The 24021-nt window shown below is 41.7% G+C and overlaps 1 protein-coding gene across 1 annotated transcript in view; it reads left to right on the top strand.

Moving 5' to 3' along the window:
- LOC101602676 (X-ray repair cross-complementing protein 5-like) overlaps positions 1–24021 on the top strand; it is an 88543-nt gene that overhangs the window by 7795 nt on the left and 56727 nt on the right. Inside the window, exons 3-10 of the mRNA XM_045148013.1 lie at positions 1615–1798; positions 3099–3147; positions 3625–3747; positions 10152–10343; positions 14936–15050; positions 16410–16548; positions 20232–20344; positions 22488–22550. Of these exons, the coding sequence (XP_045003948.1) occupies positions 1615–1798; positions 3099–3147; positions 3625–3747; positions 10152–10343; positions 14936–15050; positions 16410–16548; positions 20232–20344; positions 22488–22550 (978 nt within the window). The remainder of the gene's footprint in view (positions 1–1614; positions 1799–3098; positions 3148–3624; positions 3748–10151; positions 10344–14935; positions 15051–16409; positions 16549–20231; positions 20345–22487; positions 22551–24021) is intronic.

The raw sequence follows: 24021 nt of genomic DNA, 5'->3' as shown, positions 1-24021 counted from the left end.
CTGGCTCTGGTGAGCCACCATTTGTGGTGGATGCTCTTCTATTGAAACCTTATATAGTTGCTCTTGGATGGACCCTGGTATTGGAATTATCCAAAGGCTGTCCAAAATGGCACAAGGCTGGAAAGGTGATTTTTTTTTTTTTTTTTTTTTTAGCTAGGGTCTTCCTCTAGCCCAGGTTGACCTGGTATTCTGGTATTCAGTATGTAGTCTCAGGGTGGCCCTGAACTCACAGCGATTCTCCTACCTCTTCCTCCCGAGTGCTGGGATTAAAGGCGTGAGCCACCATGCCTGGCTTGGAAGGTGGTATTTCATGGCAGCTGTGAACTCATCTGGGGCTTATCCATCAGTACTACATAGCCTGACCTGTAATTTGGGATTCTTCTAGAAGATCAGATAGCTCCAGGAAGGAGTGTTCAAGAACAAATATTCATTCTGAATCCCTGCCTGTACAGCTTGTTATGATTTAGCTTTTAAAACCCTACTATGCCATTTTTCTGGTTTCCTATTTATCAAGCAAGTCATTAAAGCCAGGTAACTTTTAAAAAAATATTTTATTTATGTGAGGGGGTGGGGGATAGAGAGAATGGGCACTCCAGGACCTCTAGCCACTGCTAATGAAGTCCCGAAGCATGTGCCACCTTGTGCATCTGGTTTATGTGAGTACTGGGGAATTAAACCTGGGTCCTTAGGCTTTGCAGGCAAGCACCTTAACTGCTAAGCAATCTTTCCAGCCCCAGCTCATTTAAAAAAAATTTTTTTTGTTTATTTTTATTTGAGAGCGACAGACAGAGAAAGAGGCAGATAGAGAGAGAGAATGGGCACACCAGAACCTCCAGCCACTGCAAATGAACTCCCGACACGTGTCCCCCCTTGTGCATCTGGCTAACATGGGTCTTGGGGAATCAAGCCTCAAACCAGGGTCCTTAGGCTTCACAGGCAAGTGCTTAACTGCTAAGCCATCTCCCCAGCCCCCCCAGCTCATTTTTATAAGCAATAACATGCAAATATAAGGACAAAAGGAATGGATGGAGGCCATCTTGGAGACATTAAACACAATGTTCTTTGTGCAAAGTTTGAAGAATAATACCTCTCAAATCGAGTTGTTCAGAGGAATAAAAGATATAAGCCAAGTGAGGTGGTTCATGCATATAACTAAAGCGTTCAGGAAGCTTGAAGATCATGAATTTGAGATCTCTTTGGACTAACATAGCAAGTTTGAGGCCAGCCTGGGCTACATAGAGATTTCCAGGCTAGCCTGAGCTATAGGGCAAGCCCCGTCTCAAAAAACAGAAAAGAAATCAGTGCATAAGATGCTTAGAACAGGCCCTGGGATATGAATACAGTGGGAAGGATTCTGCGGTGGTTGAATGTCATCAAGAGCCATCAGGATCAGTTAGCACTCTCTCATCCCCGCGCCCTTGCTTGTGCTGAAATGAAGAGTATGGCGTACTAGGAGCTGCCCCTGCTAGTAAGTTCCCTGCTTCATCTAGCCCAGTATTCAGTAGCCTCAGGGACTTGCCTGAGGGAGGTATGATTACCTGCTCCCTGAAGGCAGGTTGTCATTTCTTCGAGGTTGTTTTAATACATTTTCTAACCTTCTGCTGTCTTGTCTAGGTATTCTCTGAGAGCAAGGATGAGATTGCTTTAGTCCTGTTTGGTACAGACAACACTGACAATGCCCTTGCTGGTGGGGACCAGTATCAAAATATCACAGTACATAGACACCTGATGCTACCAGATTTTGATTTGCTGGAGGACATTGAAAGCAAAATCCAACTGGGTTCTCAACAAGCTGACTGTATCCTTTTTTTAGCCAGAGAAGAGTTACGAGATCTAGAAAATCACAATCCAGTTTGGTGGGGCTCCGTCAGCTCTGAACACACAGGGTTAGTTTGCTCTGAGGAGAGGGAGGTACTTAATAGGGAATTCATCAGATTGGATGCCCAGCTCCAGGTCTTTAAGTCACTTGTTTTTTCTCTGCATTGTGTGATATTGGGAGGTTAGGAGGCAGAGGAAGGAGAAAATACTTGGGAGTATATATGTTTGTTGACTGGAAGGAGATAGTTTGGTGGTAGTGCTGGCCAGAAATGTTTGGAGGTAGAGATAGGTATTTTTAGAACAGTATTAAGACTTTTCTACCTTTTTTTTAAACTTTTTTTTTTTTTTTTTGAGGTAGAGTCTCACTGTAGCATAGGCTGATCTGGAATTTACTATGTAGTCTCAGAGTGGCCTCAAACTCACAGCGATCCTCCTACCTCTGTCTCCCAAGTGCTGGGATAAAAAGCATGTGCCACTATGCCCGGCTTGTTTTACTTTTTCAAGGTAGGGTCTCACTCTAGCCCAGGCTAACCAGGAACTCACTCTGCATTCCCAGGCTGGTCTAGAAATGATGATCCTCCTACTCTGCTTCCCAATTGCTAGGATTAAAGGTGTGCACCACCGCGCTTGTTTTTTTCTACTATTTTTTTTATGGGTAGAGGATGCTTTTATGCCAAAATTCAGGTTATATCCAGACAGATTTTTTTTTTTTCAAATTGAGATTTTTAATTTCTGCCAGAAAGGCTCTAATTTTAAGAGCATAGTCATATTTTTCCAAACACCTGGTAGTACCACTCTTTATCACTGGGAGGTGCTGCTGTGCTTGGAGTGACTTGCGAATGATGCCTTGCGGCTCACTTCATGTTTAAGAATGGACCATAAGCACCCAAAATGAGTTCTAGCTACTGTTAAGTGGCATCATTAGTTTTAGTTAAATGAATGAAGTGTGAATAATTTTTGATTTTTTTCAAATAAAAACATTATTGACAATTTTATTTTATTTTATTGTTTTAGTTTTTTGAAGTAGGGTTTCACTCTAGTACAGGTTGACCTGGAATTCACTACGTAGTCTTAGGATGGCCTCAAAACAAACAAACAAAAAAAAAAAAAGGAAAAGAAAAGAAAAGAAACTGGAAGAAGGGCGCTTAGAGAAGTCCTTTTAAGACATCCTACAGCCCAATGTCTACAATTTCCAGTCCTGTGGATTTTGCTGAAGAAAACGTTGCTTGTGAATGGGATGAAGGGACTGTTGGCACTGTCTCTGGCCTTAACTCGCGGAGTCCTGGACGCACTGATCGTGTGCATGGATCTGATTCAGCGGGAAACTGTGTAAGTGTCTCACCTGAAGAAAGCCAGAGCTGAGTCTGGCCTGAAGCGTGTGCTTGGGCTGATACATAGGGTATATTAATCAAATATCATGTTAGTTTGGCAAAATGAACATTTGATAGAAGTCAGTGGTTCAGTCTCTTGCTTTTAAAGTTTTACACAAAAGGAAGATCTACATCTGGTGGGAATTTCTTTGGGAGAAATAAGCATTTGATTTATTTTAGTTTCCTTCATATATTTTTAATTTTTTAATATTTTACTTATTTATTTGAGAGAGAGAGAGCTAGAGGCGGAGAGAGAGAGAATGGGTGCACCAGGGCCTCTAGCCACTGCGCATGAACTCCAGAAGCATGCATCACGTGGCTTTCCATGGGTACTGGAGAATTGAACCCAGGCTGGGCAATGAAGTGCTTTTAACTGCTGAGCCATCTCTCTAGCCCAAGAGAATGATTTCTTCATAACTACTTTTCTCTTTTTTAGAGGAAAGAAGTTTGAGAAGAGGCACATTGGAGTGTTCACTGACCTCAGCAGTCCCTTCAGCAAAGATCAGCTGGATATAATAATTCATAACTTGAAGAAATCTGGCATCTCCCTTCAGTTCTTGTAAGATCCTAAGAATAACATGTACAGACAAATCTTGTCATCCATCATGCAGTGATGAGACCTTTATAGAAGACTGGTTCACGGGAGTTCTCTGTTTTGGCCGGGTTGTGATCTGTTAGCTGACTGACTGCCCAGATTCCCTGTCCTGATAGTTCTTTGTTTGTGGAGCTCTCTGCGTCAGGCTAATAAGGAGGCGAGTGACACAGTGATACAGAGAGACTGACTCGGTAGCCGATCATTTGTGCACTGTTTGTAGATCAGAGAATTAAGGCATCACACATCTTTTGAGGATATTCAGTTTATCTCCTTCTGCATAGAAGACATTAGCAAACAGATGGTTTCTTAAAATTTCAGAGAACAGTGTCCTTCACACAGTGGTAAAATCTGGGTAGACAAAACTTTCATGCTGGGAATCCTAACATACAGCGCCTGTCAGTAACCCTTTCTCAGATCTAAAGGATGCTTGCACATATAATCAAACACAATGTGCTTATTGTGTATTTAGATATGGGGTATACAAATTTGTGAAGAAAATATATATTTCATAGTTTATTATTGAGCATCCCTCCTTGCCCAATAACTTGAATTTCCCTTCCAGTATTTACTTTATCTTACATTCCCCATTACAAATTTGCATTATACTAATCCTTCCTGCTGCATTTGAAACCTATTTCTTTTTGTCCTGTTTTTGCTCAAAGTGGTGGTAATAGGGGATGTTGAATTATTGATCTTATCAGGGGCATTCATTTTTCAAATTGAGAGCTGTACCGAAAAGCCTTGAGCTCCGAATGGTGAGCTGTTGGCCTCTTCTATGGGGAATCAAGAACCCCTCTCATGTATGTACCTCCTAAGATTGCAGAGGGAGTTCTCTCTGTGGCAGTATAGAAAAGAGTGGAGAATAACCCATCAAAATGGTACTTGTTAAGGCAGTACTTCAGAGAAATTAAGTGCTTTTGAAGTGACACTTGCTGTCGACTTGAAGTTTTCCAGCACTGCAGAAGGGGGCTCAGTGTCTGCTCCCTGCTCGTGATCTCGGCTGTCTCCTCATGGCTGAAGCATGCTCTGTGGTACTGTCGCCAGGTGTCATTTAAAGAGCTGCTTTTTATCCTTTTATGTTTTGATACAGGTAACAAAGTGTGCAGAAGAAACAGAACCTTGTCTGCCACTTGCCTGTTATCTCCAGTTGCTTTGGGGACAGGGGTGGGGGGATGATAGGTTTTCTTCCTGTGCTGCAAAGATCCACCAGCAGGCTGGAGAGATGGCTTAGTGGTTAAGGTGCTTGCTGTGAGGCATAAGGATCCAGGTTCAATTCTCCAGTACCCATATAAGCCAGATGCACATGGCGACACATGCATCTGGAGTTTGTCAGCAGGGGATAGGCCCTGGTGCACCTATATTTACTCTCTCTCTCTCTCTCTCTGTCTCTTGGTCTCTCTTCTGTATCTCTTCACTTGCAAATAACTAACTAACTAAATGAAATATTAAAACCTCCACCAGCATACCGAGTTTATAGCTTTAAGTCTGGTGTATTCTATGTTGGATCAGTGGATCTAGTTTCATTTAACAATACTAGCAGGACAAAATCACTGTGTTCAGAACAGGCTTGTTCCTTGGTAGCCACTTTTTTTGAGAGAGAGAGAGAGAGAGAGAGAGAGAGCCAGTGTGCACCAGGGCCTTCAGCACTGAAGATGAACACCAGACGTATTTGCCCCTGTGAGTATGTGTGACATTGCATGCTGTGTCACAGTGTCTGGCTTATGTGGGACCTAGAGATTTGAACATGTGTTCTTAGGCTTTGCAGGTGTGGTAGTTTGAATACATGGCTCCCAATATATTCAGCGTTTTATTAGTTTGTGGTTTGCATCTATGCCACCTGGCTGGAGGTAGTGTCACTGGGTGGATCTTAAGGTGTGGTGGTGGGTTTAAGATTTCAATCTAAAGCAGGAGTTCCTGAAGTGTGCTGTGCTGTGTGGCTTTTGGCTTGTGTTTCTTTCTTTGCTTGGACCTGTGAAGGCAGGCCAGCTTCTTCTGCCATTATGGAATTTCCCCTGGATCTGTAAGCTTCAATAAATCCCTTCATAATTGTGCCTGGTCTGGAAGTTCATCTCAGTGAACCTGAAGCTGTCTCCTACAGCAGGCAAGTGCCTTAACTGCTAAGCCATCTCTCCAGCCCTTTGCGGGGCTCCTTCCCAGTCAGGAAGCCCTGCTGGTTCCTCCCTAGGGGTTGAGAAGGATGATGAGCGTTGGACGACCCAGACCTCTCCTAGCCACCAGAGAAAAAAACCACACTGAGTTGGGAGTCTTTTCGATGCAGGAACTCACAGAAACAACTCACTTTATTACTCTGAGCAGTTGCCTATATCATATTGGGGACAAAGGCGGGGATTTTAGGATGGGGGAAGAGGTAAGGGCCAATAGTAAACTTTAACTATTGAAATGGTAATTACAATTGCCACATGTAGGTGGCAGGCCAGAAGCCATTAGGCGTCCTGCTGAGTCCTAGCTGGCCAGAGACAGGTCGCCAAACTTTAGCTAGGCTCTGGAAGTTCCACTAGGCCTCACGCCTGGGCCTTTCAGAGCCCAACAGCGTTTGGATGTCACTTTCAAAAAATTTTAAAAAATATTTTATATTTATTTATTTGTCAGAGAAAGAGGGAAAGGGAGGGAGGGAGGGAGGGAGGGAGAGAGAGAGAGAGAGGAAGAGGGAGGGAGGGAGAGGGAGAGGGAGAGGGAGAGGGAGAGGGAGAGGGAGAGAGAGAGAGAGAGAGAGAGAGAGAGAGAGAGAGAGAGGCCATGCCAAGGCCTCCAGCCACTGCAAATGAACTCCAGATGCTAGTGCCCCTTGGGCATCTGTCTAATGTGGGTCTGGGGAATTGAACCTGGGTCCTTTGGCTTTGCAGGCAAATGCCTTAACCCCTAAGACATTCCTCCAGCCCTTGGATGTCACTTTTAATGTTCTGCTGATTGGAGAAGTCTTACTTTTGGTCAAATGTAGTGTAGAAAGAATCGTCATTATAATTTATTTTTCCAGGGAAAACTGCCTGACTCTTCGTTCTTATGTCATTAAAAAAAAAAAAGTTATTATTTTAATTTTTTGGTTTTTCAAGGTTAGGGCTCATTCTAGCCCAGGCTGACCTGGAATTCACTTTATAGTCTTAGGGTAGCCTCGAACTCATGGTGATCTTCCCACCTCTGCCTCCCTGGTGATGGAATTAAAGGCATGTGCCACCACCCCTGGTGTTAAAAAAAATATTTATTTATTTGCAATCAGAGACAGATACACACACACACACACACACACACACGCAGAGAGAGAGAGAGAGAGAGAGAGAGAGAGAGAGAGAGAGAGAGAGACAGACAGACAGACAGACAGGCAGGCAGGCAAGCAGGCAGAATGGGCATGCCAGGGCCTCTAGCCAGTATAAATGAACTCCACATGCTTGTGCCACTTTTATGCATCTAGCTTTACATGAGTATGGGGAATCGAACTCCAGTTGTTAGATTTATTTTAGTTTATATATTAATTTGAGAGAGAGAGGGAGAGGGAGGGAGAAAATGGGCGCTCCAGGGCCTCCAGCCACTGCAAAGGAGCTCCAGATGCATGTTTCACCTTGTGAATCTGGCTTATGTGGGTACTGGGGAATTGAATCTGGGTCCTTAGGCTTTGTAGGTAAGCACCTTAACTACTAAGCCATCTCTCCAGCCTTTTTAAGGTAGGGTGTCGCTGTAGTCCAGGCTGACCTAGAATTCGCTATGTAGTCTCAGGCTGGCCTCAAACTCACAGCAGTCCTCCTACCTCTGCCTGTCAAGTGCTGAGATTAAAGACATGTGCCATCATGCCTGGCAAGTCATTAGGTTTTGCAGGCAAGTGCCTTAACTGCTGAGCCATCTCTCCAGCCCCCATTTTTATGTCATTTTTCTTTTTCCTGGTCCTATGTGCCACACATACAGGGAAGCACTTTAGCTGATAGATAATGCAGGACAGCCAAATCTGTCATGCCAGTAGACGTAGAAAAAGTTTACACAGAAAGCTTAAAGTGTAATAAACAAAATGATTAGTCGCCTTTAAGTATCTGTCCACACAGACACGTTGCGTGAACTGAAAATACTACCTGCTTCATGTGCTGGGTTGGAGGAGGAGGTGGTGTGCCCCAGCAGAGTGTTGTCCTTCGGCCGCTGCTGAGTCTCTGCTCCCGTCCTTGCCAGCTGTGCGGTTGTAGCCAAGTTATTTTTTTTTTTTTTTTTTGGTTTTTCGAGGTAGGGTCTCACTCTGGTCCAGGCTGACCTGGAATTAACTCTGTAGTCTCAGGGTGGCCTTGAACTCACGGCGATCCTCCTACCTCTGCCTCCCGAGTGCTGGGATTAAAGGTGTGCGCCACCACGCCCGGCTGTAGCCAAGTTATTTAATCTCAGCTGCTTTTTAGAAAAACGGAGGCTGAACCCGCCACTCCTATTAAATGAGGAATAAATGTGATTGTAAGCATTTATTAAGTGCCATATAGAATTTTATCATAAAATGTATTTGAGTGGTTTTCAGTTCTTATATTGATTATTTAATGTATTTCGTGATTAGTAATTCCCACATAGATTCATGAAATAACCACTGTGAAACACAAGAACAGAATGAGTTTTAGCTTCTGTCGAGCAGTTTCCTGATTTCAGTATAGGAATTCAGTGTCTACAATAACATTTAAATTTTAAAGTATTTTATGTTTTGTGGCCTTATTTTTGTTTACAGTACTGCTGGTCAGTCAGTCAGACATCTTTAGCTTTGCATTCTCTCATTAACTTCCTATAATGACCTTGAGGGATTATTAATAGGCTTTTCCTTCCCTCAGAGGCTGGTTTGCTTATTATATTCCTGGACTTTCCAGGAAGCATTTCTTCCTAAACTTTAACCTCCTGGCTCCAATGCTCTTCTGTCATTGAGATTTTAATCTTTTTTTATGGGGGGGGGAGGGAGGGAGGGAGGGAGGGAGAAAGAGGTAGATAGAGAGAATGGGAGCGCCAGGGCCTTCAACTGCAGCAAATGAACTCCAGATGCATGCACCACCTTGTGCATCTGGCTTACATGGGTCCTCGGGAATTGAACCTGAGTGCTTTGGCTTTGTAAGCAAGTGCCTTAACCACTAAGCCATCTCTCCAGTCCTCCAGCTCTATTCCTGATTTTTTTTTTTTTTAATTTGAAGCCAGAGAATTAAACACTTAATTCCTTCTTAGGTAGTGGAGTTGGGCAGTGTAGGCTTGTCTTAGTCCATTCCTGTTCTTTTGTTGTTGTTGTTCTTTTTGCGGTAGGGTCTCGCTCTAGCCCAAACTGACCTGGAATTCACTATGTAGTCTCAGGGTGGCCTTGAACTCAACGGTGATCCTCCTACCTCTGCCTTCCGAGTGCTGGGATTGAAGGTGTAGGCCACCACGTCCGGCTCCATTCCTGTTCTTTAAGAACGTATGAACAAATAAGAAGTAACTCCTCACAGTTCTGATGGCAAGGAAGTCCTCAGATCATAGTGCCAAAGCAGAGTGTGTGTTTGGTGAGGAGTTTTTGCTTCCAAGACGACTCCTGCTGCTGTGTCTTCACACGGCAGACAGGCCAGAAGGCCGAGGAGCACTCCCTTCAATCTCCTTTGTAAAGTTCCAACCATTTCTGAGGGTTCCATCCGGTGATAGGCACATCTTAAAGGTCTTTCCTCTTATTTACTTATTTTATTTTTTATTTGAGAGAAAGGGAGGGGGTGGAGAGAATGGGCACGTCAGGGCCTCTAGCCACTGCAAACAAACTCCAGACACATGTGCTCCCTTGTGTATCCAGCTTATGTGGGTCCTGGAGAATCTAACCAGATCCTTTGGCTTTGCAGGCAAAAGCCTTAACTGCCATCTCTCCAGCCCGGTCTTTCCTCTTAACACTGTTACATTGATGATTAAATTTCAACGTAAGACTTTTTGGGGACAGTCAGTCTGTAGCAGAGCATGAATGTATTCAGAAGCAATGTGGGAGAGGTCTTTCTGAGAGAGTGAAAATAGCTCACGATAAATGAAAGCAAAATGTGAAGAGACATAGTGAAGGGTTCCGATACTGAAGCTTTTGAGACCATGACTGTGGTCCTCCTAAAGCCGTGCTGCACATATAGCCCTGCGTTTCTATCGTTTAGTTGTGTAAGCCAGTAGATTGTTCCCTTTACCAATTCACTTGAAACTGAATATTGTCTAAGGTAGATAAGTGTCATTTGACAGATGGGAGTTATAAAACTTGGTAAGGTCAACTGATGTGCACCTTTTTTCATAGCTAGTGACAATTACAGGATTGGAACCCATTGTTGTTGTTGGTTTTTTTTTTTTTTTGTTTGTTTTTTGTTTTTTTTTGGTATCAGAGCTTATCTTCCTAACTTGCTGATCTTTCCTGATAGCTTGCCCTTTCAAATTGGGAAGAATGATGGAACTGGGGACAGAGGAGATGGCAGCTTGCGCTCAGACCACTGTGGACCCTCCTTTTGGCAAAAAGGCATGACTGAGCAGCAGAAAGAAGGCCTTCAGATGGTGCAGAAGGTGATGGTGTCTTTAGAAGGAGACGATGGGCTCGGCGAGATTTACTCCTTCAGGTAGGAAGTGCAGACACTGTGGCGGCTTTTCTGCTCCCTCCAGAGTTGATGAGAGGCCTCCCTGGTACCTTTCTTTCTCTGAGCCACTCTTGAATCAGCTGTCATTCTTCAGCAAATATTTTTGTGAAGAAATGGCACATTTGCCCTTTTTTTTAGTTTGTAAGGTTGGTACTGGGGTCTCATTATTTCTAGACTTGTGTCATTGAGATTTGAGAATATATAGGTGCCACTAGAGATTTAACAAGTAATTTTATAAGGATGAAATGCTATTATTCCAAGCTTGGGGCACATATGTTGATCCTCACCTTGTCTTTCTTTTTTCTTAAACTTTTTTTTTGTTGTTTATTTTTATTTGAGAGCGACAGATAAAGAGGAAGAGAGACAGACAGAATGGGCTCACCAGGGCCTCCAGCCACTGCAAACGAACTCCAGATTCATGAGCCACCTTGTGCATCTGGCTTACATGGGTACTGGGGAGTCGAACCTTGAACCACAATGTCTTTAGGCTTCACAAGCAAGTGCTTAACCACTAAGCCATCTCTCCAGCCCCCTTTTTAAAAACTTTTATCAACAGCCTCCATAAATATACACATAGTATACCCTATGTATAATCCCTCCTTCCACCCTTCTTTGTTCCCCTCTTTATATTCTTTCTCTACTGAACCCCTCCTTTTCAACTAGTCTCTCTTCTTTTTTGATAGCATCACATCCCTCCCACCTCTCAATTATGCAGGTCTTGTGTAGGTAGCATCAGCCACTGTGAGATCATGAATACAATGGATAAAGAAAAAGGTCTATACTACAGAGCCATAGTAACAAAAACAGCATGGTACTGGCACAGAAACAGACATGTAGATCAGTGGAACAGAATAGAGGACCCAGATGTAAGTCCAAGTAGCTATAGCCACCTGATATTCGATAAAAATGCCAAAAATACTCATTGGAGAAGAGACAGCCTCTTCAGCAAATGGTGTTTTGAAAACTGGATATATATCTGCAGAAGGATGAAAATAGATTCTTCTCTCTCGCCATGCACAAGAATTAAGTCCAAATGGATTAAAGACGTTAACATCAGACCTGAAACTCTGAAACTGCTAGAGGAAAAAGTAGGGGAAACCCTTCAACATATTGGTCTTGGCAAAGACTTTCTGAATACAACTCCAATTGCTCAGGCAATAAAACCACAGATTAATCACTGGGACCTCATGAAATTACAAAGATTTTGCACTGCAAAGGACACAGTGAAAAAAGCAAAGAGCCAATCTACAGAATGGGAAAAAATCTTCGCCAGCTATATATCTGATAGAGGATTAATATCTAGGATATACGAAGAACTTAAAAAGTTAAATAATAAGGAATCAAACAAACCAATCAAAAAATGGGCTATGGAGCTAAATATAGAGCATTCTCAAAGGAAGAAATACGAATGGCATATAAGCATCTAAAAAAATGTTCTACGTCACTAGTCATCAGGGAAATGCAGATTAAAACTACATTGAGATTCCATCTCCTGTCAGATTGGCCACCATCATGAAAACAAATGATCATAAATGTTGGTGGGGATGTGGAAATAGAGGAACCCTTCTACACTGCTGGTGGGAATGCAATCTGGCCCAGCCATTGTGGAAATCAGTGTGGTGGTTCCTAAAACAGCTAAAGATTGATCTACCATATGACTCAGCTATAGCACTCCCAGGCATATACCCTAAGGACTCATCTCATTTCCTTAGAAGTACGTGCTCTACCATGTTTATTGCTGCTCAATTTATAATAGCTGGGAAATGGAACCAGCCTAGATGTCCCTCAACTGATGAGTGGATAATGAAGATGTGGCACATTTATACAATGGGGTTCTACTCAGCTGTAAGAAAAATGAAGTTATGAAATTTGCAGAAAAATGGATGGACCTGGAAAGGATTATACTAAGTGAGGTAACCCAGGCCCAGAAAGCCAAGCGCCACATGGTCTCCCTCATATGTGGAGCCTAGCTACAGATGTTTGGGCTTCTGCGTGAGAAGGAAAATACTTGGTAGCAGAGTCCAGTAAGTTAAAAAGGAGACATAAAGGGAAGAGAAAGGAAGGGAGAAGGATACTTAATAGGTTGATATTGTATATATGTAATTACAGTGATTGAGTTGGGGAGGTAATATGATGGAGAATGGAATTTCAAAGGGGAATGTGTGGGGGTGGGGAGGGAGGGAATTACCATGGGATATTTTTTATAATCATGAAAAATGTTAATAAAAATTAAAAAGAAAAGAAAAAGGTGCTACTGCCAGGCATGGTGGCGCATGCCGTTAATCCCAGCACTCAGGAGGCAGAGGTGGGAGGATTGCTGTGAGTTCAAGGCTACCCTGAGACTCCATAGTGAATTCCAGGTCAGCCTGGACTAGTGTGAGACCCTGCCTTGAAAGACCAAGAAACAAAAAACACCCAACAACAAAAACCAGTGCTATCTGTACACAGTGGAGTTTCAATCAGCCACAAAGAAGAATGAAATCATGTCATTGGCAGGAAAATGGATGAAATGAGATCATGTTAAATAAAATAAGCCAGAGTTGGAAAGACAAATATTACATATTTTCTCATTTGTAGAATCTAGATTTAAATATATTATGACATGAAAGTAGATTGGGGACTATGTGGGGGGAAGTGTGTAAGGGAGAGGGAATAGGTGAATGTAATGGGGAGGAGAAAGAAAGATAAGTGTTGCATATTTTCTCTTCTGCAGAATCAAGATTTAAATACATATATTCATATGCATATATGTGATATGAAAGCAGAAGGTTATTTGCAGAGAGGAAGGGGACCAGTGGAGGGGAGGCTCAAGGGATGGACAAGGTTTGTGAATATCAGCAAAGTATTATAATGATAAATCAAGTAAGTTAAGTAAAAATTTTACATAAGTACATATGTATGTATATATATTATATAAAATTTCCCCTGAAACAAAGTCCATACCCCATGGTTTTAGGCCTGACTCATTCATGGACTTGTAGTATTCTTATGAGAAAGGTTAGACCTGGTTTAGACACGTTCACTTCCCAACACACTGAAAGCCAAGATGACTACACTTTGGAAGCAGGGGCCTAGGTAGAATATCTGCTCTGTTTGTTGTAAATTAGTTCTGAGAATTAAAATGTGGTAAGCTCATAAAAAGGGATAATGAACACAATTCTTTACCTCTTTGTAGAGTCTCTCTTTTTTTTGTTTTAATCTGTATCAAGGCCTAGATTCTGTGCTTCAAGGGGAGTTGGTCATTGATTGCTTTGTCTTTATTTTTGTAAATACCACATTCTTCCAACCTAAAAATCTACTGTGTTTGATTAGAGGCAATTAAAAATAGACTTGATATTTATTATTATTTATTTATTTTGTTTTTTTGAGGTAGGGTTTCACTGTAGCCCAGGCTGACCTGGAATTTACTATGTAGTTTCAGGGTGGCCTTAAACTCACAGCTGTCCTCCTACCGCTGCCTCCCAAGTGCTAGCATTAAAGGTGTGTGCCACTACACCTGGCAATTTTTTTTTTTTTTTTTTTTTGAGGTAGGGTCTCACTCCAGCCCAGGCTGATCTGGAATTCACTATGTAGTTTCAGGGTGGCCTTGATCTCATTGCCATCATCCTACCTCTGCCTCTCAGTGCTGGGATTAAAGGTGAATACCACCATGCCCAGCTTTTTTATTTTTTTATTTTTTAGATTTCTCTTAAATTTATTATTTGCAAAGAAAACGAGAGTGAAGGAGGAAGGGAGAGAGAATGGCATGCTAGAGAGAAGGGTCTCTAGCTACTGCAAACGAACTCCAGATGCATGTGCCACTTCATCTGGCTTTACCTGGGTACTGGGGAAATAGACCTTGGATCCTTAGGCTTTGCAGGCAAGTTCCTTTACTGCTAAGCCATCTCTCTAGCCCATTGATCTTTATTTTTGCTTAAATGAAGCAATATTCTGTATCATATTTCTTTTTCTTTTCCAATCCTTCCCACCAGTAAAAAATTCTAAAGTTATGTACCTATTACCTAAAAGTCAAAATATAGAGTACTAATTTTTTCTGTCTCCTAGATAGTATTTATTTAACTGCATTGCACCTAAAAACATCATGCCTTTTATTTAGGGGAATTGGCATTAACTAATGGATTATGGGAATTGTGAGCAGTGATGTTATATATAGGTGCTTTCCCTTTGATATCCTCGGTTCATATCCTCAATCCATTGTTTTCAGGGAGCTGGAAAACCCTTTATATTGTGTGCCAACTCACTTGTTAATGTGCTTCAAGGATGTCCTCAAAGGTGTCCTTGGTCCTGAGTAAGTGTTAAGAATCACTGGCAGAGTCGTAAGACATTCATTCCTGAACAGAGGAGGAGAGCTGTTCTTTTACCTGTCCCTGACTGAAGTGTTACCTCCTCCCAGGCCAACTTTCTCATCTTCTGGCTCTCTCCCAACTTGTAGTTGTCATGTTCCTGCCGTCCCCTGCTGTTCTCTTTATGACCAACAGCAGCTCACTTCTCATGCTAGAAAAAGAAGCACATTATCCAGCCCAAATTAGCATTTTAAAATTGTTAAAATTCACTATGTATTTTTCTTTATAAAGTGAAAGTCTGCAACAACTGTGTGTTTTTAAGAAAATGGAGAGGCGGTCCATGCCTTGGCCCTGCCAACTGACCATTGGCTCCAATTTGTCTATTAAGATTGTAGCCTATAAGTCGGTAAGTAGTAAGTATACATTTTTAAACAAGTGTTTTAGGCAGATAAATATGCTTATGTCAAAAACTGACAATTCGCTTGTGAGTTATTCAAAGCACAATTACTACTTTTCTAGCTGTTCTCTGTTTTTATTTAATCTGTTTAACTTTTCATATAAAAGAAGGAGACGTTTTAAGAATTGTACATATTACAAGTGGATTTCCTCTTCTTTTTGTTTTTATGCATTGATAATTGATTGTTACTCATGACCTCAGGTCTCTCTCCTCTCTCTGGAAAAAGAAATGTAATGGACTGACTTATTGTTGCATATCATAGCAGGACTATAGATGAGGCACCAGAATGATGTTCAGATTTTTGGAGACTCAGTCACACGTAATTCAATTATCAGTGATCTGATTGATAGTAACAACATCTAGGAAATGTCAAAAAATGATGACTTGTTAGTATGAAAATTTATTTTGTAATATATGCCCATTTGTACATAATATATCATGCAGACTTATTTTTGTATGTTCAAAACTTAATTTCAAAACATGTAAGTGCATCATGAGAATCTTGGAGGTTCTTTTTACTTATTTTGGGTTCCATCAAGGCCTAGAAGAGTGTTCCTAGGGATGAGAATAGTCTTTTCCCTTCTTCATTTTTTAAATTTATTTTAGGAAGAGAGAGAGAGAGGGAGGGAGGGAGAGAGGGAGGGACTATGAATGAGAATTGGCATGCTAGGGCCTCAACCATGGAAATCAAACTCCAGATGCCTTGTGCTTGCCTCACCTTTGTATGCCTGGCTTATAGGGGATATGGAGATTCCAATGTGAGTTCTTAGGCTTCACAGGCAAGCACCATAACTGCTAAGCTATCTCTCCAGCCCTCTTAAAAATTTTATTTATTTATTTAGAGAGAGAATGGGCATGCCAGGACCTCTAACCATTGTGAACAAACTCCAGAAGCAAGTGCTACCTTGTGCATCTGGCTTTCGTGGTTCCTGGGGGAATAGAACATGGGTCCTTAGGCTTTGCAGGCAAGCACTTTAACCACTAAGCCATCTCTGCAGCCTCCTCCCTTTATTTTTTGACTGAAAAACTATGATTAAAATATATTATTATTATTAGGCAATCAGAAAGTTTGTACAGAAATTATTTGTGTATTCAGAAATTAATATTTGTAGATAACCAAGGGGAAAAGGGACTGTATACATGGTTACAAGGTATTCCCAAATAATGAAATAACTAAAAGTTATATAACAAGCAGGAACAAACTAAATGCTATAGCTAGAGTGATTGTTCAGAAAGTATTTTAAGTTTTTATCCTCATGTCAATGAGATCCTGTATCATTTTCCCTTTATCTGTCTTTTGGAAATAAGATTGTACAGGAAAGAGTTAAAAAGAGTTGGACAGTTGTGGATGCAAGAAGCCTAAAGAAAGAAGATATACAAAAAGAAACAGTTTATTGCTTAAATGATGATGATGAAACCGAAGTTCCTAAAGAGGACACTATCCAAGGTATCCTAGTAATATTCAAGGTCTTCTAGTAATAGTGTCCTGAAGAGGACCCTATATGAGGTGTCCTAATAATATTCGAGGTCTCCTAGTAATAGTGTCTTGAAGAGGACCCTATCCGAGGTATCCTAGTAATATTCAAGGTCTCCTAGTAACAGTGTCCGGAAGAGGACCCTATCCGAGGTATCCTAGTAATATTCAAGGTCTCCTAGTAATAGTGTCTTGAAGAGGACACTATCCGAGGTATCCTAGTAATATTCAAGGTCTCCTAGTAACAGTGTCCGGAAGAGGACACTATCCAAGGTGTCCTAGTAATATTCGAGGTCTCCTAATAATAGTGTCCAGAAGAGGGCCTTATCTGAAGTGTCCTAGTAATATTCGAGGTCTCCTAGTAATAGTGTCTTGAAGAGGACCCTATCCGAGGTGTCCTAGTAATATTCAAGGTCTCCTAGTAAGTGTCCTGAAGAGGGCCCTATCCGAGGTGTCCTAGTAATATTCAAGGTCTCCTAGTAATAGTGTCTTGAAGAGGACCCTATCCAAGGTATCCTAGTAATATTCAAGGTCTCCTAGTAAGTGTCCTGAAGAGGACCCTATCTGAGGTATCCTAGTAATATTCAAGGTCTCCTAGTAATAGTGTCCGGAAGAGGACACTATCCGAGGTGTCCTAGTAATATTCGAGGTCTCCTAGTAATAGTGTCCAGAAGAGGGCCTTATCCGAAGTGTCCTAGTAATATTTGAGGTCTCCTAGTAATAGTGTCTTGAAGAGGACCCTATCCGAGGTATCCTAGTAATATTCAAGGTCTCCTAGTAACAGTGTCCGGAAGAGGACCCTATCCGAGGTATCCTAGTAATATTCGAGGTCTCCTAGTAATCGTGTCCGGAAGAGGGCCCTATCTGAGGTGTCCTAGTAATATTCGAGGTCTCCTAGTAATAGTGTCCAGAAGAAGTCCCTATTCGAGGTGTCCTAGTAATATTCGAGGTCTCCTAGTAATAGTGTCCTAAAGAGGACATTATCCGAGGTATCCTAGTAAGCATTTCCAGTGGGCCAAGAGATTACGACAGGAGGCAGGCTAGGTTGTTCACTGGAGATATTTCTCTGAGGTACATATGCAGCTGCCTGCGGGTACAATGAGGCACTGGCTTCTTTAGTTCAGCACTGGGAGCTTAGGCAGGATGCTTCTTAGGATGACACCTGGTGGTATTTTATCCTTCCAAATTTATTTATCTTTAATACTTCTATTTGTTTAAGAAAGAGAAAGAAAGACAGAGAGAAAGAGGTAGACAGAGAAAGAGAGTGATGGCCGGGTGTGGTGGTGCATGCCTTTAATCCCAGAGCTCAGGAGGCAGAGGTAGGAGGATCGCCTTGAGTTAGCAGCCACCCTGAGACTATATAGTGAATTTCAGGTCAGCCTGCTGGATTGGAGTGAGACTCTACCTCAAAAAAACAAAACTAACTAACTAAATAAATAGAGAGAGAGAGAGAGAGAGAGAGGGATGGATGGATGGATGAAGGGTGTGCCAGGGCCTCCTGCCAATGCAAACAAACCCCAGATATATGTAACACTTCGTGCATCTGACTTTATATAGAGAGGGACTAGGGTCTCAAACCCAGGCCATCAGGCTTTGCAAGCAAGTACCTTTAACCACTGAGCCATTTCCCCAGCCCCAAGATGGCACAACGAGGTCTTTAGATGTATGGCCAGACCCTGTTCTACTAGTCTAGTTTCGATTCACCAGTCCTGGTTTAAAAAACAAAAAGTCATCTCTAGCAGTGTGTTAGCGAGTAGAGTTTAAAGGTGGTGGAGGATATAACTTCTTTTCTTTCTCCCGGTGGATTTACATGGGATCTAATTAATACCTTACAATTTTTGTGACTTACTTAATTGGATTCAGTAGCATAAGACATGAATTTTGGAACTAGACTTGCCAGAACTCTGACTCTGTCCTGAGCTGATAGTTCTGTCCTGGTACAAGGACTTGCTGTGGCAGGAAGCGAAGCGTGAGTGAAGGCCCAAGACCAGGAGCCTGGAGGAGCTGTGGTATGTCTTAAGGAGCAGCCTGCAGTTACTCTCTTTTTTAAATTTAAATCTTTCATTTATTTATTTCAGAGAGGGAAAGAGAGAGGAAGAGGCAGATAGAGAGAAGGGATGTGCCAGGGCCTCCAGCCACTGCAAACAAACTACAGGCACATGCGCTGCTCTGTGCTGCATGCTTATGTGGGTCCTGGGGCAGAGAACCCAGGTCCTTAGGCTTCACAGGCAAGCTCCTTAACCACTAAGCCATCTCTCCATCCCTGCAGTTACTGTTGTAATTGTCACAACAACTTAAATAATAGATACTCATACTATTTCCATTGTACAGATAAGGAACAAGGCTAAAGGAATATTCATTAGCATATTGAAAGCCACACAGCCAGCAGAACTTGAATCCAGGACTGTGCTTCTCCAGAGTCTGTTCCTTCTGTGCAGAACTAGGACTGACAGAGCATTGAATGATAGGCTAGACTTTACGTATGGAGTCGGGTGTAGTTTGGGGAAGCTTTGTAGTTTCACAGTTTTTAAATGAGGGCCACGGGGACTGTATTCTCAGAAGCTGGGAACAAGGTGGACTAAAAAAAAAGGAGGACCAAGATGAGGTGGCACTTCTGGTTGTTAGCAAGGAAAGCTCTGACAGTCGCGTTTTATGGTGGGTCAGGGATCTGGGGACTCGAACCTGGATCTTTAGGCTTCACCAGGCAAGTGCCTTAACCACTAAGCCATCTCCCCAGCCCTTATTATTATTATTTTTTTTTGGTTGGAGTTTTTGTGACCATATTTTTAAAAAACATACCTGAAAATAGACATTTATTTCTTTTTAATTAAGCACATGGCATCAGCAGCCTAACATGAGCAAACACAGGTTGCAGAACGTGCTCCTGGATCTCTGTCTGCACTGCTCCTTGAATAAACGTGAATGTGTGTCTGCTTGCTTCACATTACAAGCCAGAGTTCTTGGATTTTGATGACTCTTCTTGTGAAACACACGAGTTACCAAGCCCAGAGAGCAGGGCTGCAGTTTTTGTCTTTGTGTGTGTGTGAGTCTATATTTTATAACTATCTTAGGTAATTAAAAAGAAACCATGCAATCAAATTCCCCTACCAAAACAAATTCAAATGCAGAGGAATACACAAATTATCACTTGAGCGTTTCTAACTAGGAGAGCTTTGGCTTCTCTCACTAAGGCACTTGTGAATCTCCAGCATGTGCTTCTGAACATTTTGTTCTGAAAATTTCCTATGGGCCGTTTTCTCTGTGGGTCTCCAGGTTTCTGAATAAATGTGTTCTTATTATGTTTACAAATGATGCTTGTACTTTAGTCAGCCGTGGTTTATCTTTGGAGGATAAATAGTATGTTGCATTTGCTATATTCTCTGTTGTAGGCTGGGTAATCATTTAGGTAACTGGATTGCAGAAGATGCTATTTAAAATGTAATTCAACTTTAATCCTGGTATTATATATGTTTATGTCTGCTGCTGATTTTTCCCTGTTGATCACACGGGGCAGTGATTTCATTCCTGGGAGTAGAAGATGGAGGCTGGCTCTAGAGTGTGCGTGTGTTGTTAATGTATGTACAGAGCTTATTTCAGCCCGGAGAAAATGAGGCCCCATATGCCTAACAGATGCTCTTCTCTCTCTCGTTCTCTAGGGTTCCGCTATGGAAGTGATATAGTTCCTTTTTCTAAAGTGGATGAGGAGCAAATGAAATATAAATCGGAGGGGAAGTGCTTTTCTGTTTTGGGGTTTTGTAGATCTTCTCAGGTATAGCAATTATTCTGGAATTTTGAACTAAATGGTCAGTTCTCCTGCCCCTCATTCCTGGAGATGGTCTGGTTTTGATGTCTTTTTCTTTACAGCATCTACTTACTTATTTCCCTCTTAATCTTCTAGAACACAGTTGGGTGCAAAACCAAGATGTAGGGAGGGCACCATAAATCTTAAGACTATGTTTCATTAATTTTTTTTTTAAGTATTTGCTGTTTGCTTTATTTTTAGTACATAGATTCTGGTCTAAAACTCATCATGTAGTTGAGGATGGTCTTGAACGCCTGACTTACCTGCCTCTCCTTTCCAAATGCTGGAATTAGAGCATGTACCACCACACCCAGTTTTATGTGGTACTGGGGATCAAACCCACGGCCTTGTGCATGCTCTACCCACTGAGCTATACCTTCAGCTTACGAGTGTATTTCATTAAGTCACTTTGTTGCCTTGCTGACCATAGAAGCTTGTAGTAGCCTTAAAGAAACAGCATCCACTTTGTATTCTCCAATCTGTTTCCCATATTTGAGTGTCTTAGGTGATTGAGGGTCTGGCTGGGGTTTGAATGACATATTAGCCCTTAGAATATTATTGATTTATATTGCACCTTTCTTTTCAATGTCCAGATGTGACACTTAGCTGTAAGTCACATGTTTTTTGACACCAAAACAAAACAGACAAGAAGCAAGTTGCAGCAATATGCAGGTTACCACATATTCTCTTAGAAAGGGTTGTTCAGAGTCCCAGAGGTCCTAGAGTCAGTGTGGCTGCAAAAGGGTTGAAATTTAGTTAATAAATATCATTGGTATCTTTTTGTGTGTATGTGACCTTGTCTATAGGGATGAAGAGATTTTTATTGGAGAACTCATGGGAAGTATAATGAAAATAAATACTATCCAACATTCTGAATTTGAAGTTCATCATGTTGCTATAGCATACAGTCCGTATGGATTTCAGTTTTATAATAATTCATGGGTTTAGGATTTTTTCAGAATTTAAAAAAATATTTATTTATTTATTTGAGAGAGAGATAAAGAGGCAGATAGATAGATAGAGAGAGAGAGAGAGAAAATGGGCACACTAGGGCCTCCAGCCACTGCAAATGAACTACAGATGCATGTGCCACCTTGTGCATCTGGCTTATATGAATACTGGGGAATCAAGCCTCGAACCAGTCCTTAGGCTTCGTAGGTAAGCGCTTAACCGCTACACCATCTCCAGCCCCTAGAATTTTTAGGCTTCACAGGCAAGCGCTTAACCGCTAAGCCATCTCTCCAACCCCTGGAATATTTTTTAAAGACAGGAATGGTGGCCAATGCCTTTATTTTACTTATTTATTTATTTATTTGAGAGAAGGTTGGCGCGGGGCGGGGGGGGGGGGGGAAGAGGCAGAGAGAAAGAGAGAATGGGTGCACCAGGGCCTCCAGCCACTGCAAATGAACTCCAGATGCATGCACTCCCTTGTGCATCTGGCTTATGTAGGACCTGAGGAATAGAACTGGGGTCCTTAGGCTTCATAGACAAATTCCTTTTCCACTAAGCCATTTTCCCAGCCCTAGGATTATTTTTATGATTGTCCACACTGTTAAAAGTATCTTGAAAACTCATAAACCAAAAATTAAGAGTATTGTACTGGTGAGAATTACTACTTTTTTTTGGTTTTCAAGGTAGGGTTTCACCCTAATCCAGGCGGACTTGGAATTCACTATGTAGTCATAGGGTGGCCTTAAACTCACAGTGATCCTCCTACCTCTGCCTCCCTAGTACTGGGATTAAAGATGTGCGCCACCACGTCCGGCTATTACTACTTTTTTGTAAGTTGAGAATCATTAATAATTTTCTAACAAGATACAGTAGATGTGCTTTTCTCAAAATTATTTACTTTAGTAGGTATATAAGCTTAAAACTTATGACTATTAATAGCAATGATTATGAGTCTTGAAAGCAACAGAAACCTCATAGAAACCCATTTGTAGAAACCAGCTCTCTGAAAAGTCTATCTGCCCAGGCCTAGATAAGCAGAAATGACCTGTCCAGGACACTTACAAGTATAATTCAGAACCCAAAATACTAATGTCACCTGTAGTTATATGTATTTCTTTCTCTGAATCAAAAGCAGTTGTTTTCTTGTTTACTGTTGTAGGTCCATAGAAGATTCTTTATGGGAAACCAAGTTCTAAAGGTCTTTGCAGCAAAAGATGATGAGGTGAGCTAGCTGTGGGTCTTGGCGGTAGTGCTACAGATTGATTATCATGTTAGGAACGTGGGTTGTTAGTGGTTTTTGTATTTTAAAATGACATGAATTTTGTAACAGCAGTGGGGAAATTCACTGACCTTTGACTTTGAAAATGATAAATGAATTTGTCTTGACATAAACACGAGTCCTGAGGGCATAGTCCTGCAATTGGAGACCAGGGACTGTGAGGTCATGCATATCCAGGCCATTTTGTGTTTGGAAGATTGCATTGTATGCAGTCCTACCCTTCCTTTGGCTTTTACATTCTTTCTGCCAGCTCTTACATTCTTTCTGCCACCTCTTCCTCAATGGACCCCAAGCTTTGGAAGGTATGATAGCGATGTTTCAGTGCTAAACACTCTTCTGTCACTTCTCAGCACAATGGTGCCTTTTGAGTCATCTGAGTGGTCAGTGCCATCTGAAAAGAGAAGCTTCTCTAACCAAAAGTGAGAGTAGCATTACTATATGGGCATTGATGTTAAGAAAAATGCTTACAGAGCAGTTTGGTGAGCATAATATATACATTTACATAATATATACATATATATAATATATACATAATATATACATTTAGCCAGACAACAGCAGGCATTACACTCCTAGGACTCATTACCTCCTCTGTCATAGGATTTTGACTAGGTTTCCAGTACCAGGCATGTTTTCCCTCCCGTGGAAAAGGCCTCCAGTCCAATTAGAGAGTGGTTGGTTTTCCCCATAACAGACATGCCAGTATTGCACCTGTTGGGTCATTTGACCTGGCTGGCCAAACTTAAGGCTTACAGTGTTCATTGTGGTTTGTCACCATTGATGACTTCTCTCTCCCATAGGGCTTAATGCCACATAGCAGTTTTCAGCTTTCTGTCAGCTAGTCTACAGGGAGGAGGTTTTTAGCTCAGCTTTAGCTTGATTTCTCAGTGACCTGCAACCCAAGCATGTGGAGTTTTCAGCAATATGGGCTTACCATGTATTTCTGGTGGGAAACCAAGAGCCTTGGCAATGGCTTATAATGTTTTGGGGGCATCAGGGACACCCCTGGCCAGCAACTCACTGGAAGGTATCCCATCCCTGGCATTGACATTTTTCTAGTAACAATCTATAGCTTGTGGGTATGCTGCCCAAAAAAGTAGGTTTCCATATGGCTTATTCATAACCTCTCAAATTTTGATGAACCCTTCTCCTATCCTTCCTTTACTCATCTTCATTTTCTAATGTCTCTTTGCTGTCAGGCTTTTATATGGCAGCCAAAAAATGGTACTGTCTAACTACAGCTTATGAAATAAGTAGGAGAATAAAGAGAGATGTTATGAGTACTTCCAGTATAAAAAAAAAAAAAAAGAAGTTGCATGGAGAAGACTTGTGTAGGTAGATAGGAGACAGCGTAGGAGGGATGACAGTTGTAATAACAGTTTTCATGCATCTAGAGGAAGAGCACATGGAGTTG

Source organism: Jaculus jaculus, chromosome 4 (genome assembly GCF_020740685.1).
Source record: "Jaculus jaculus isolate mJacJac1 chromosome 4, mJacJac1.mat.Y.cur, whole genome shotgun sequence".
Classification (NCBI taxonomy): domain Eukaryota; kingdom Metazoa; phylum Chordata; class Mammalia; order Rodentia; family Dipodidae; genus Jaculus; species Jaculus jaculus.
This window is presented reverse-complemented; position numbering and strand designations above follow the sequence as displayed.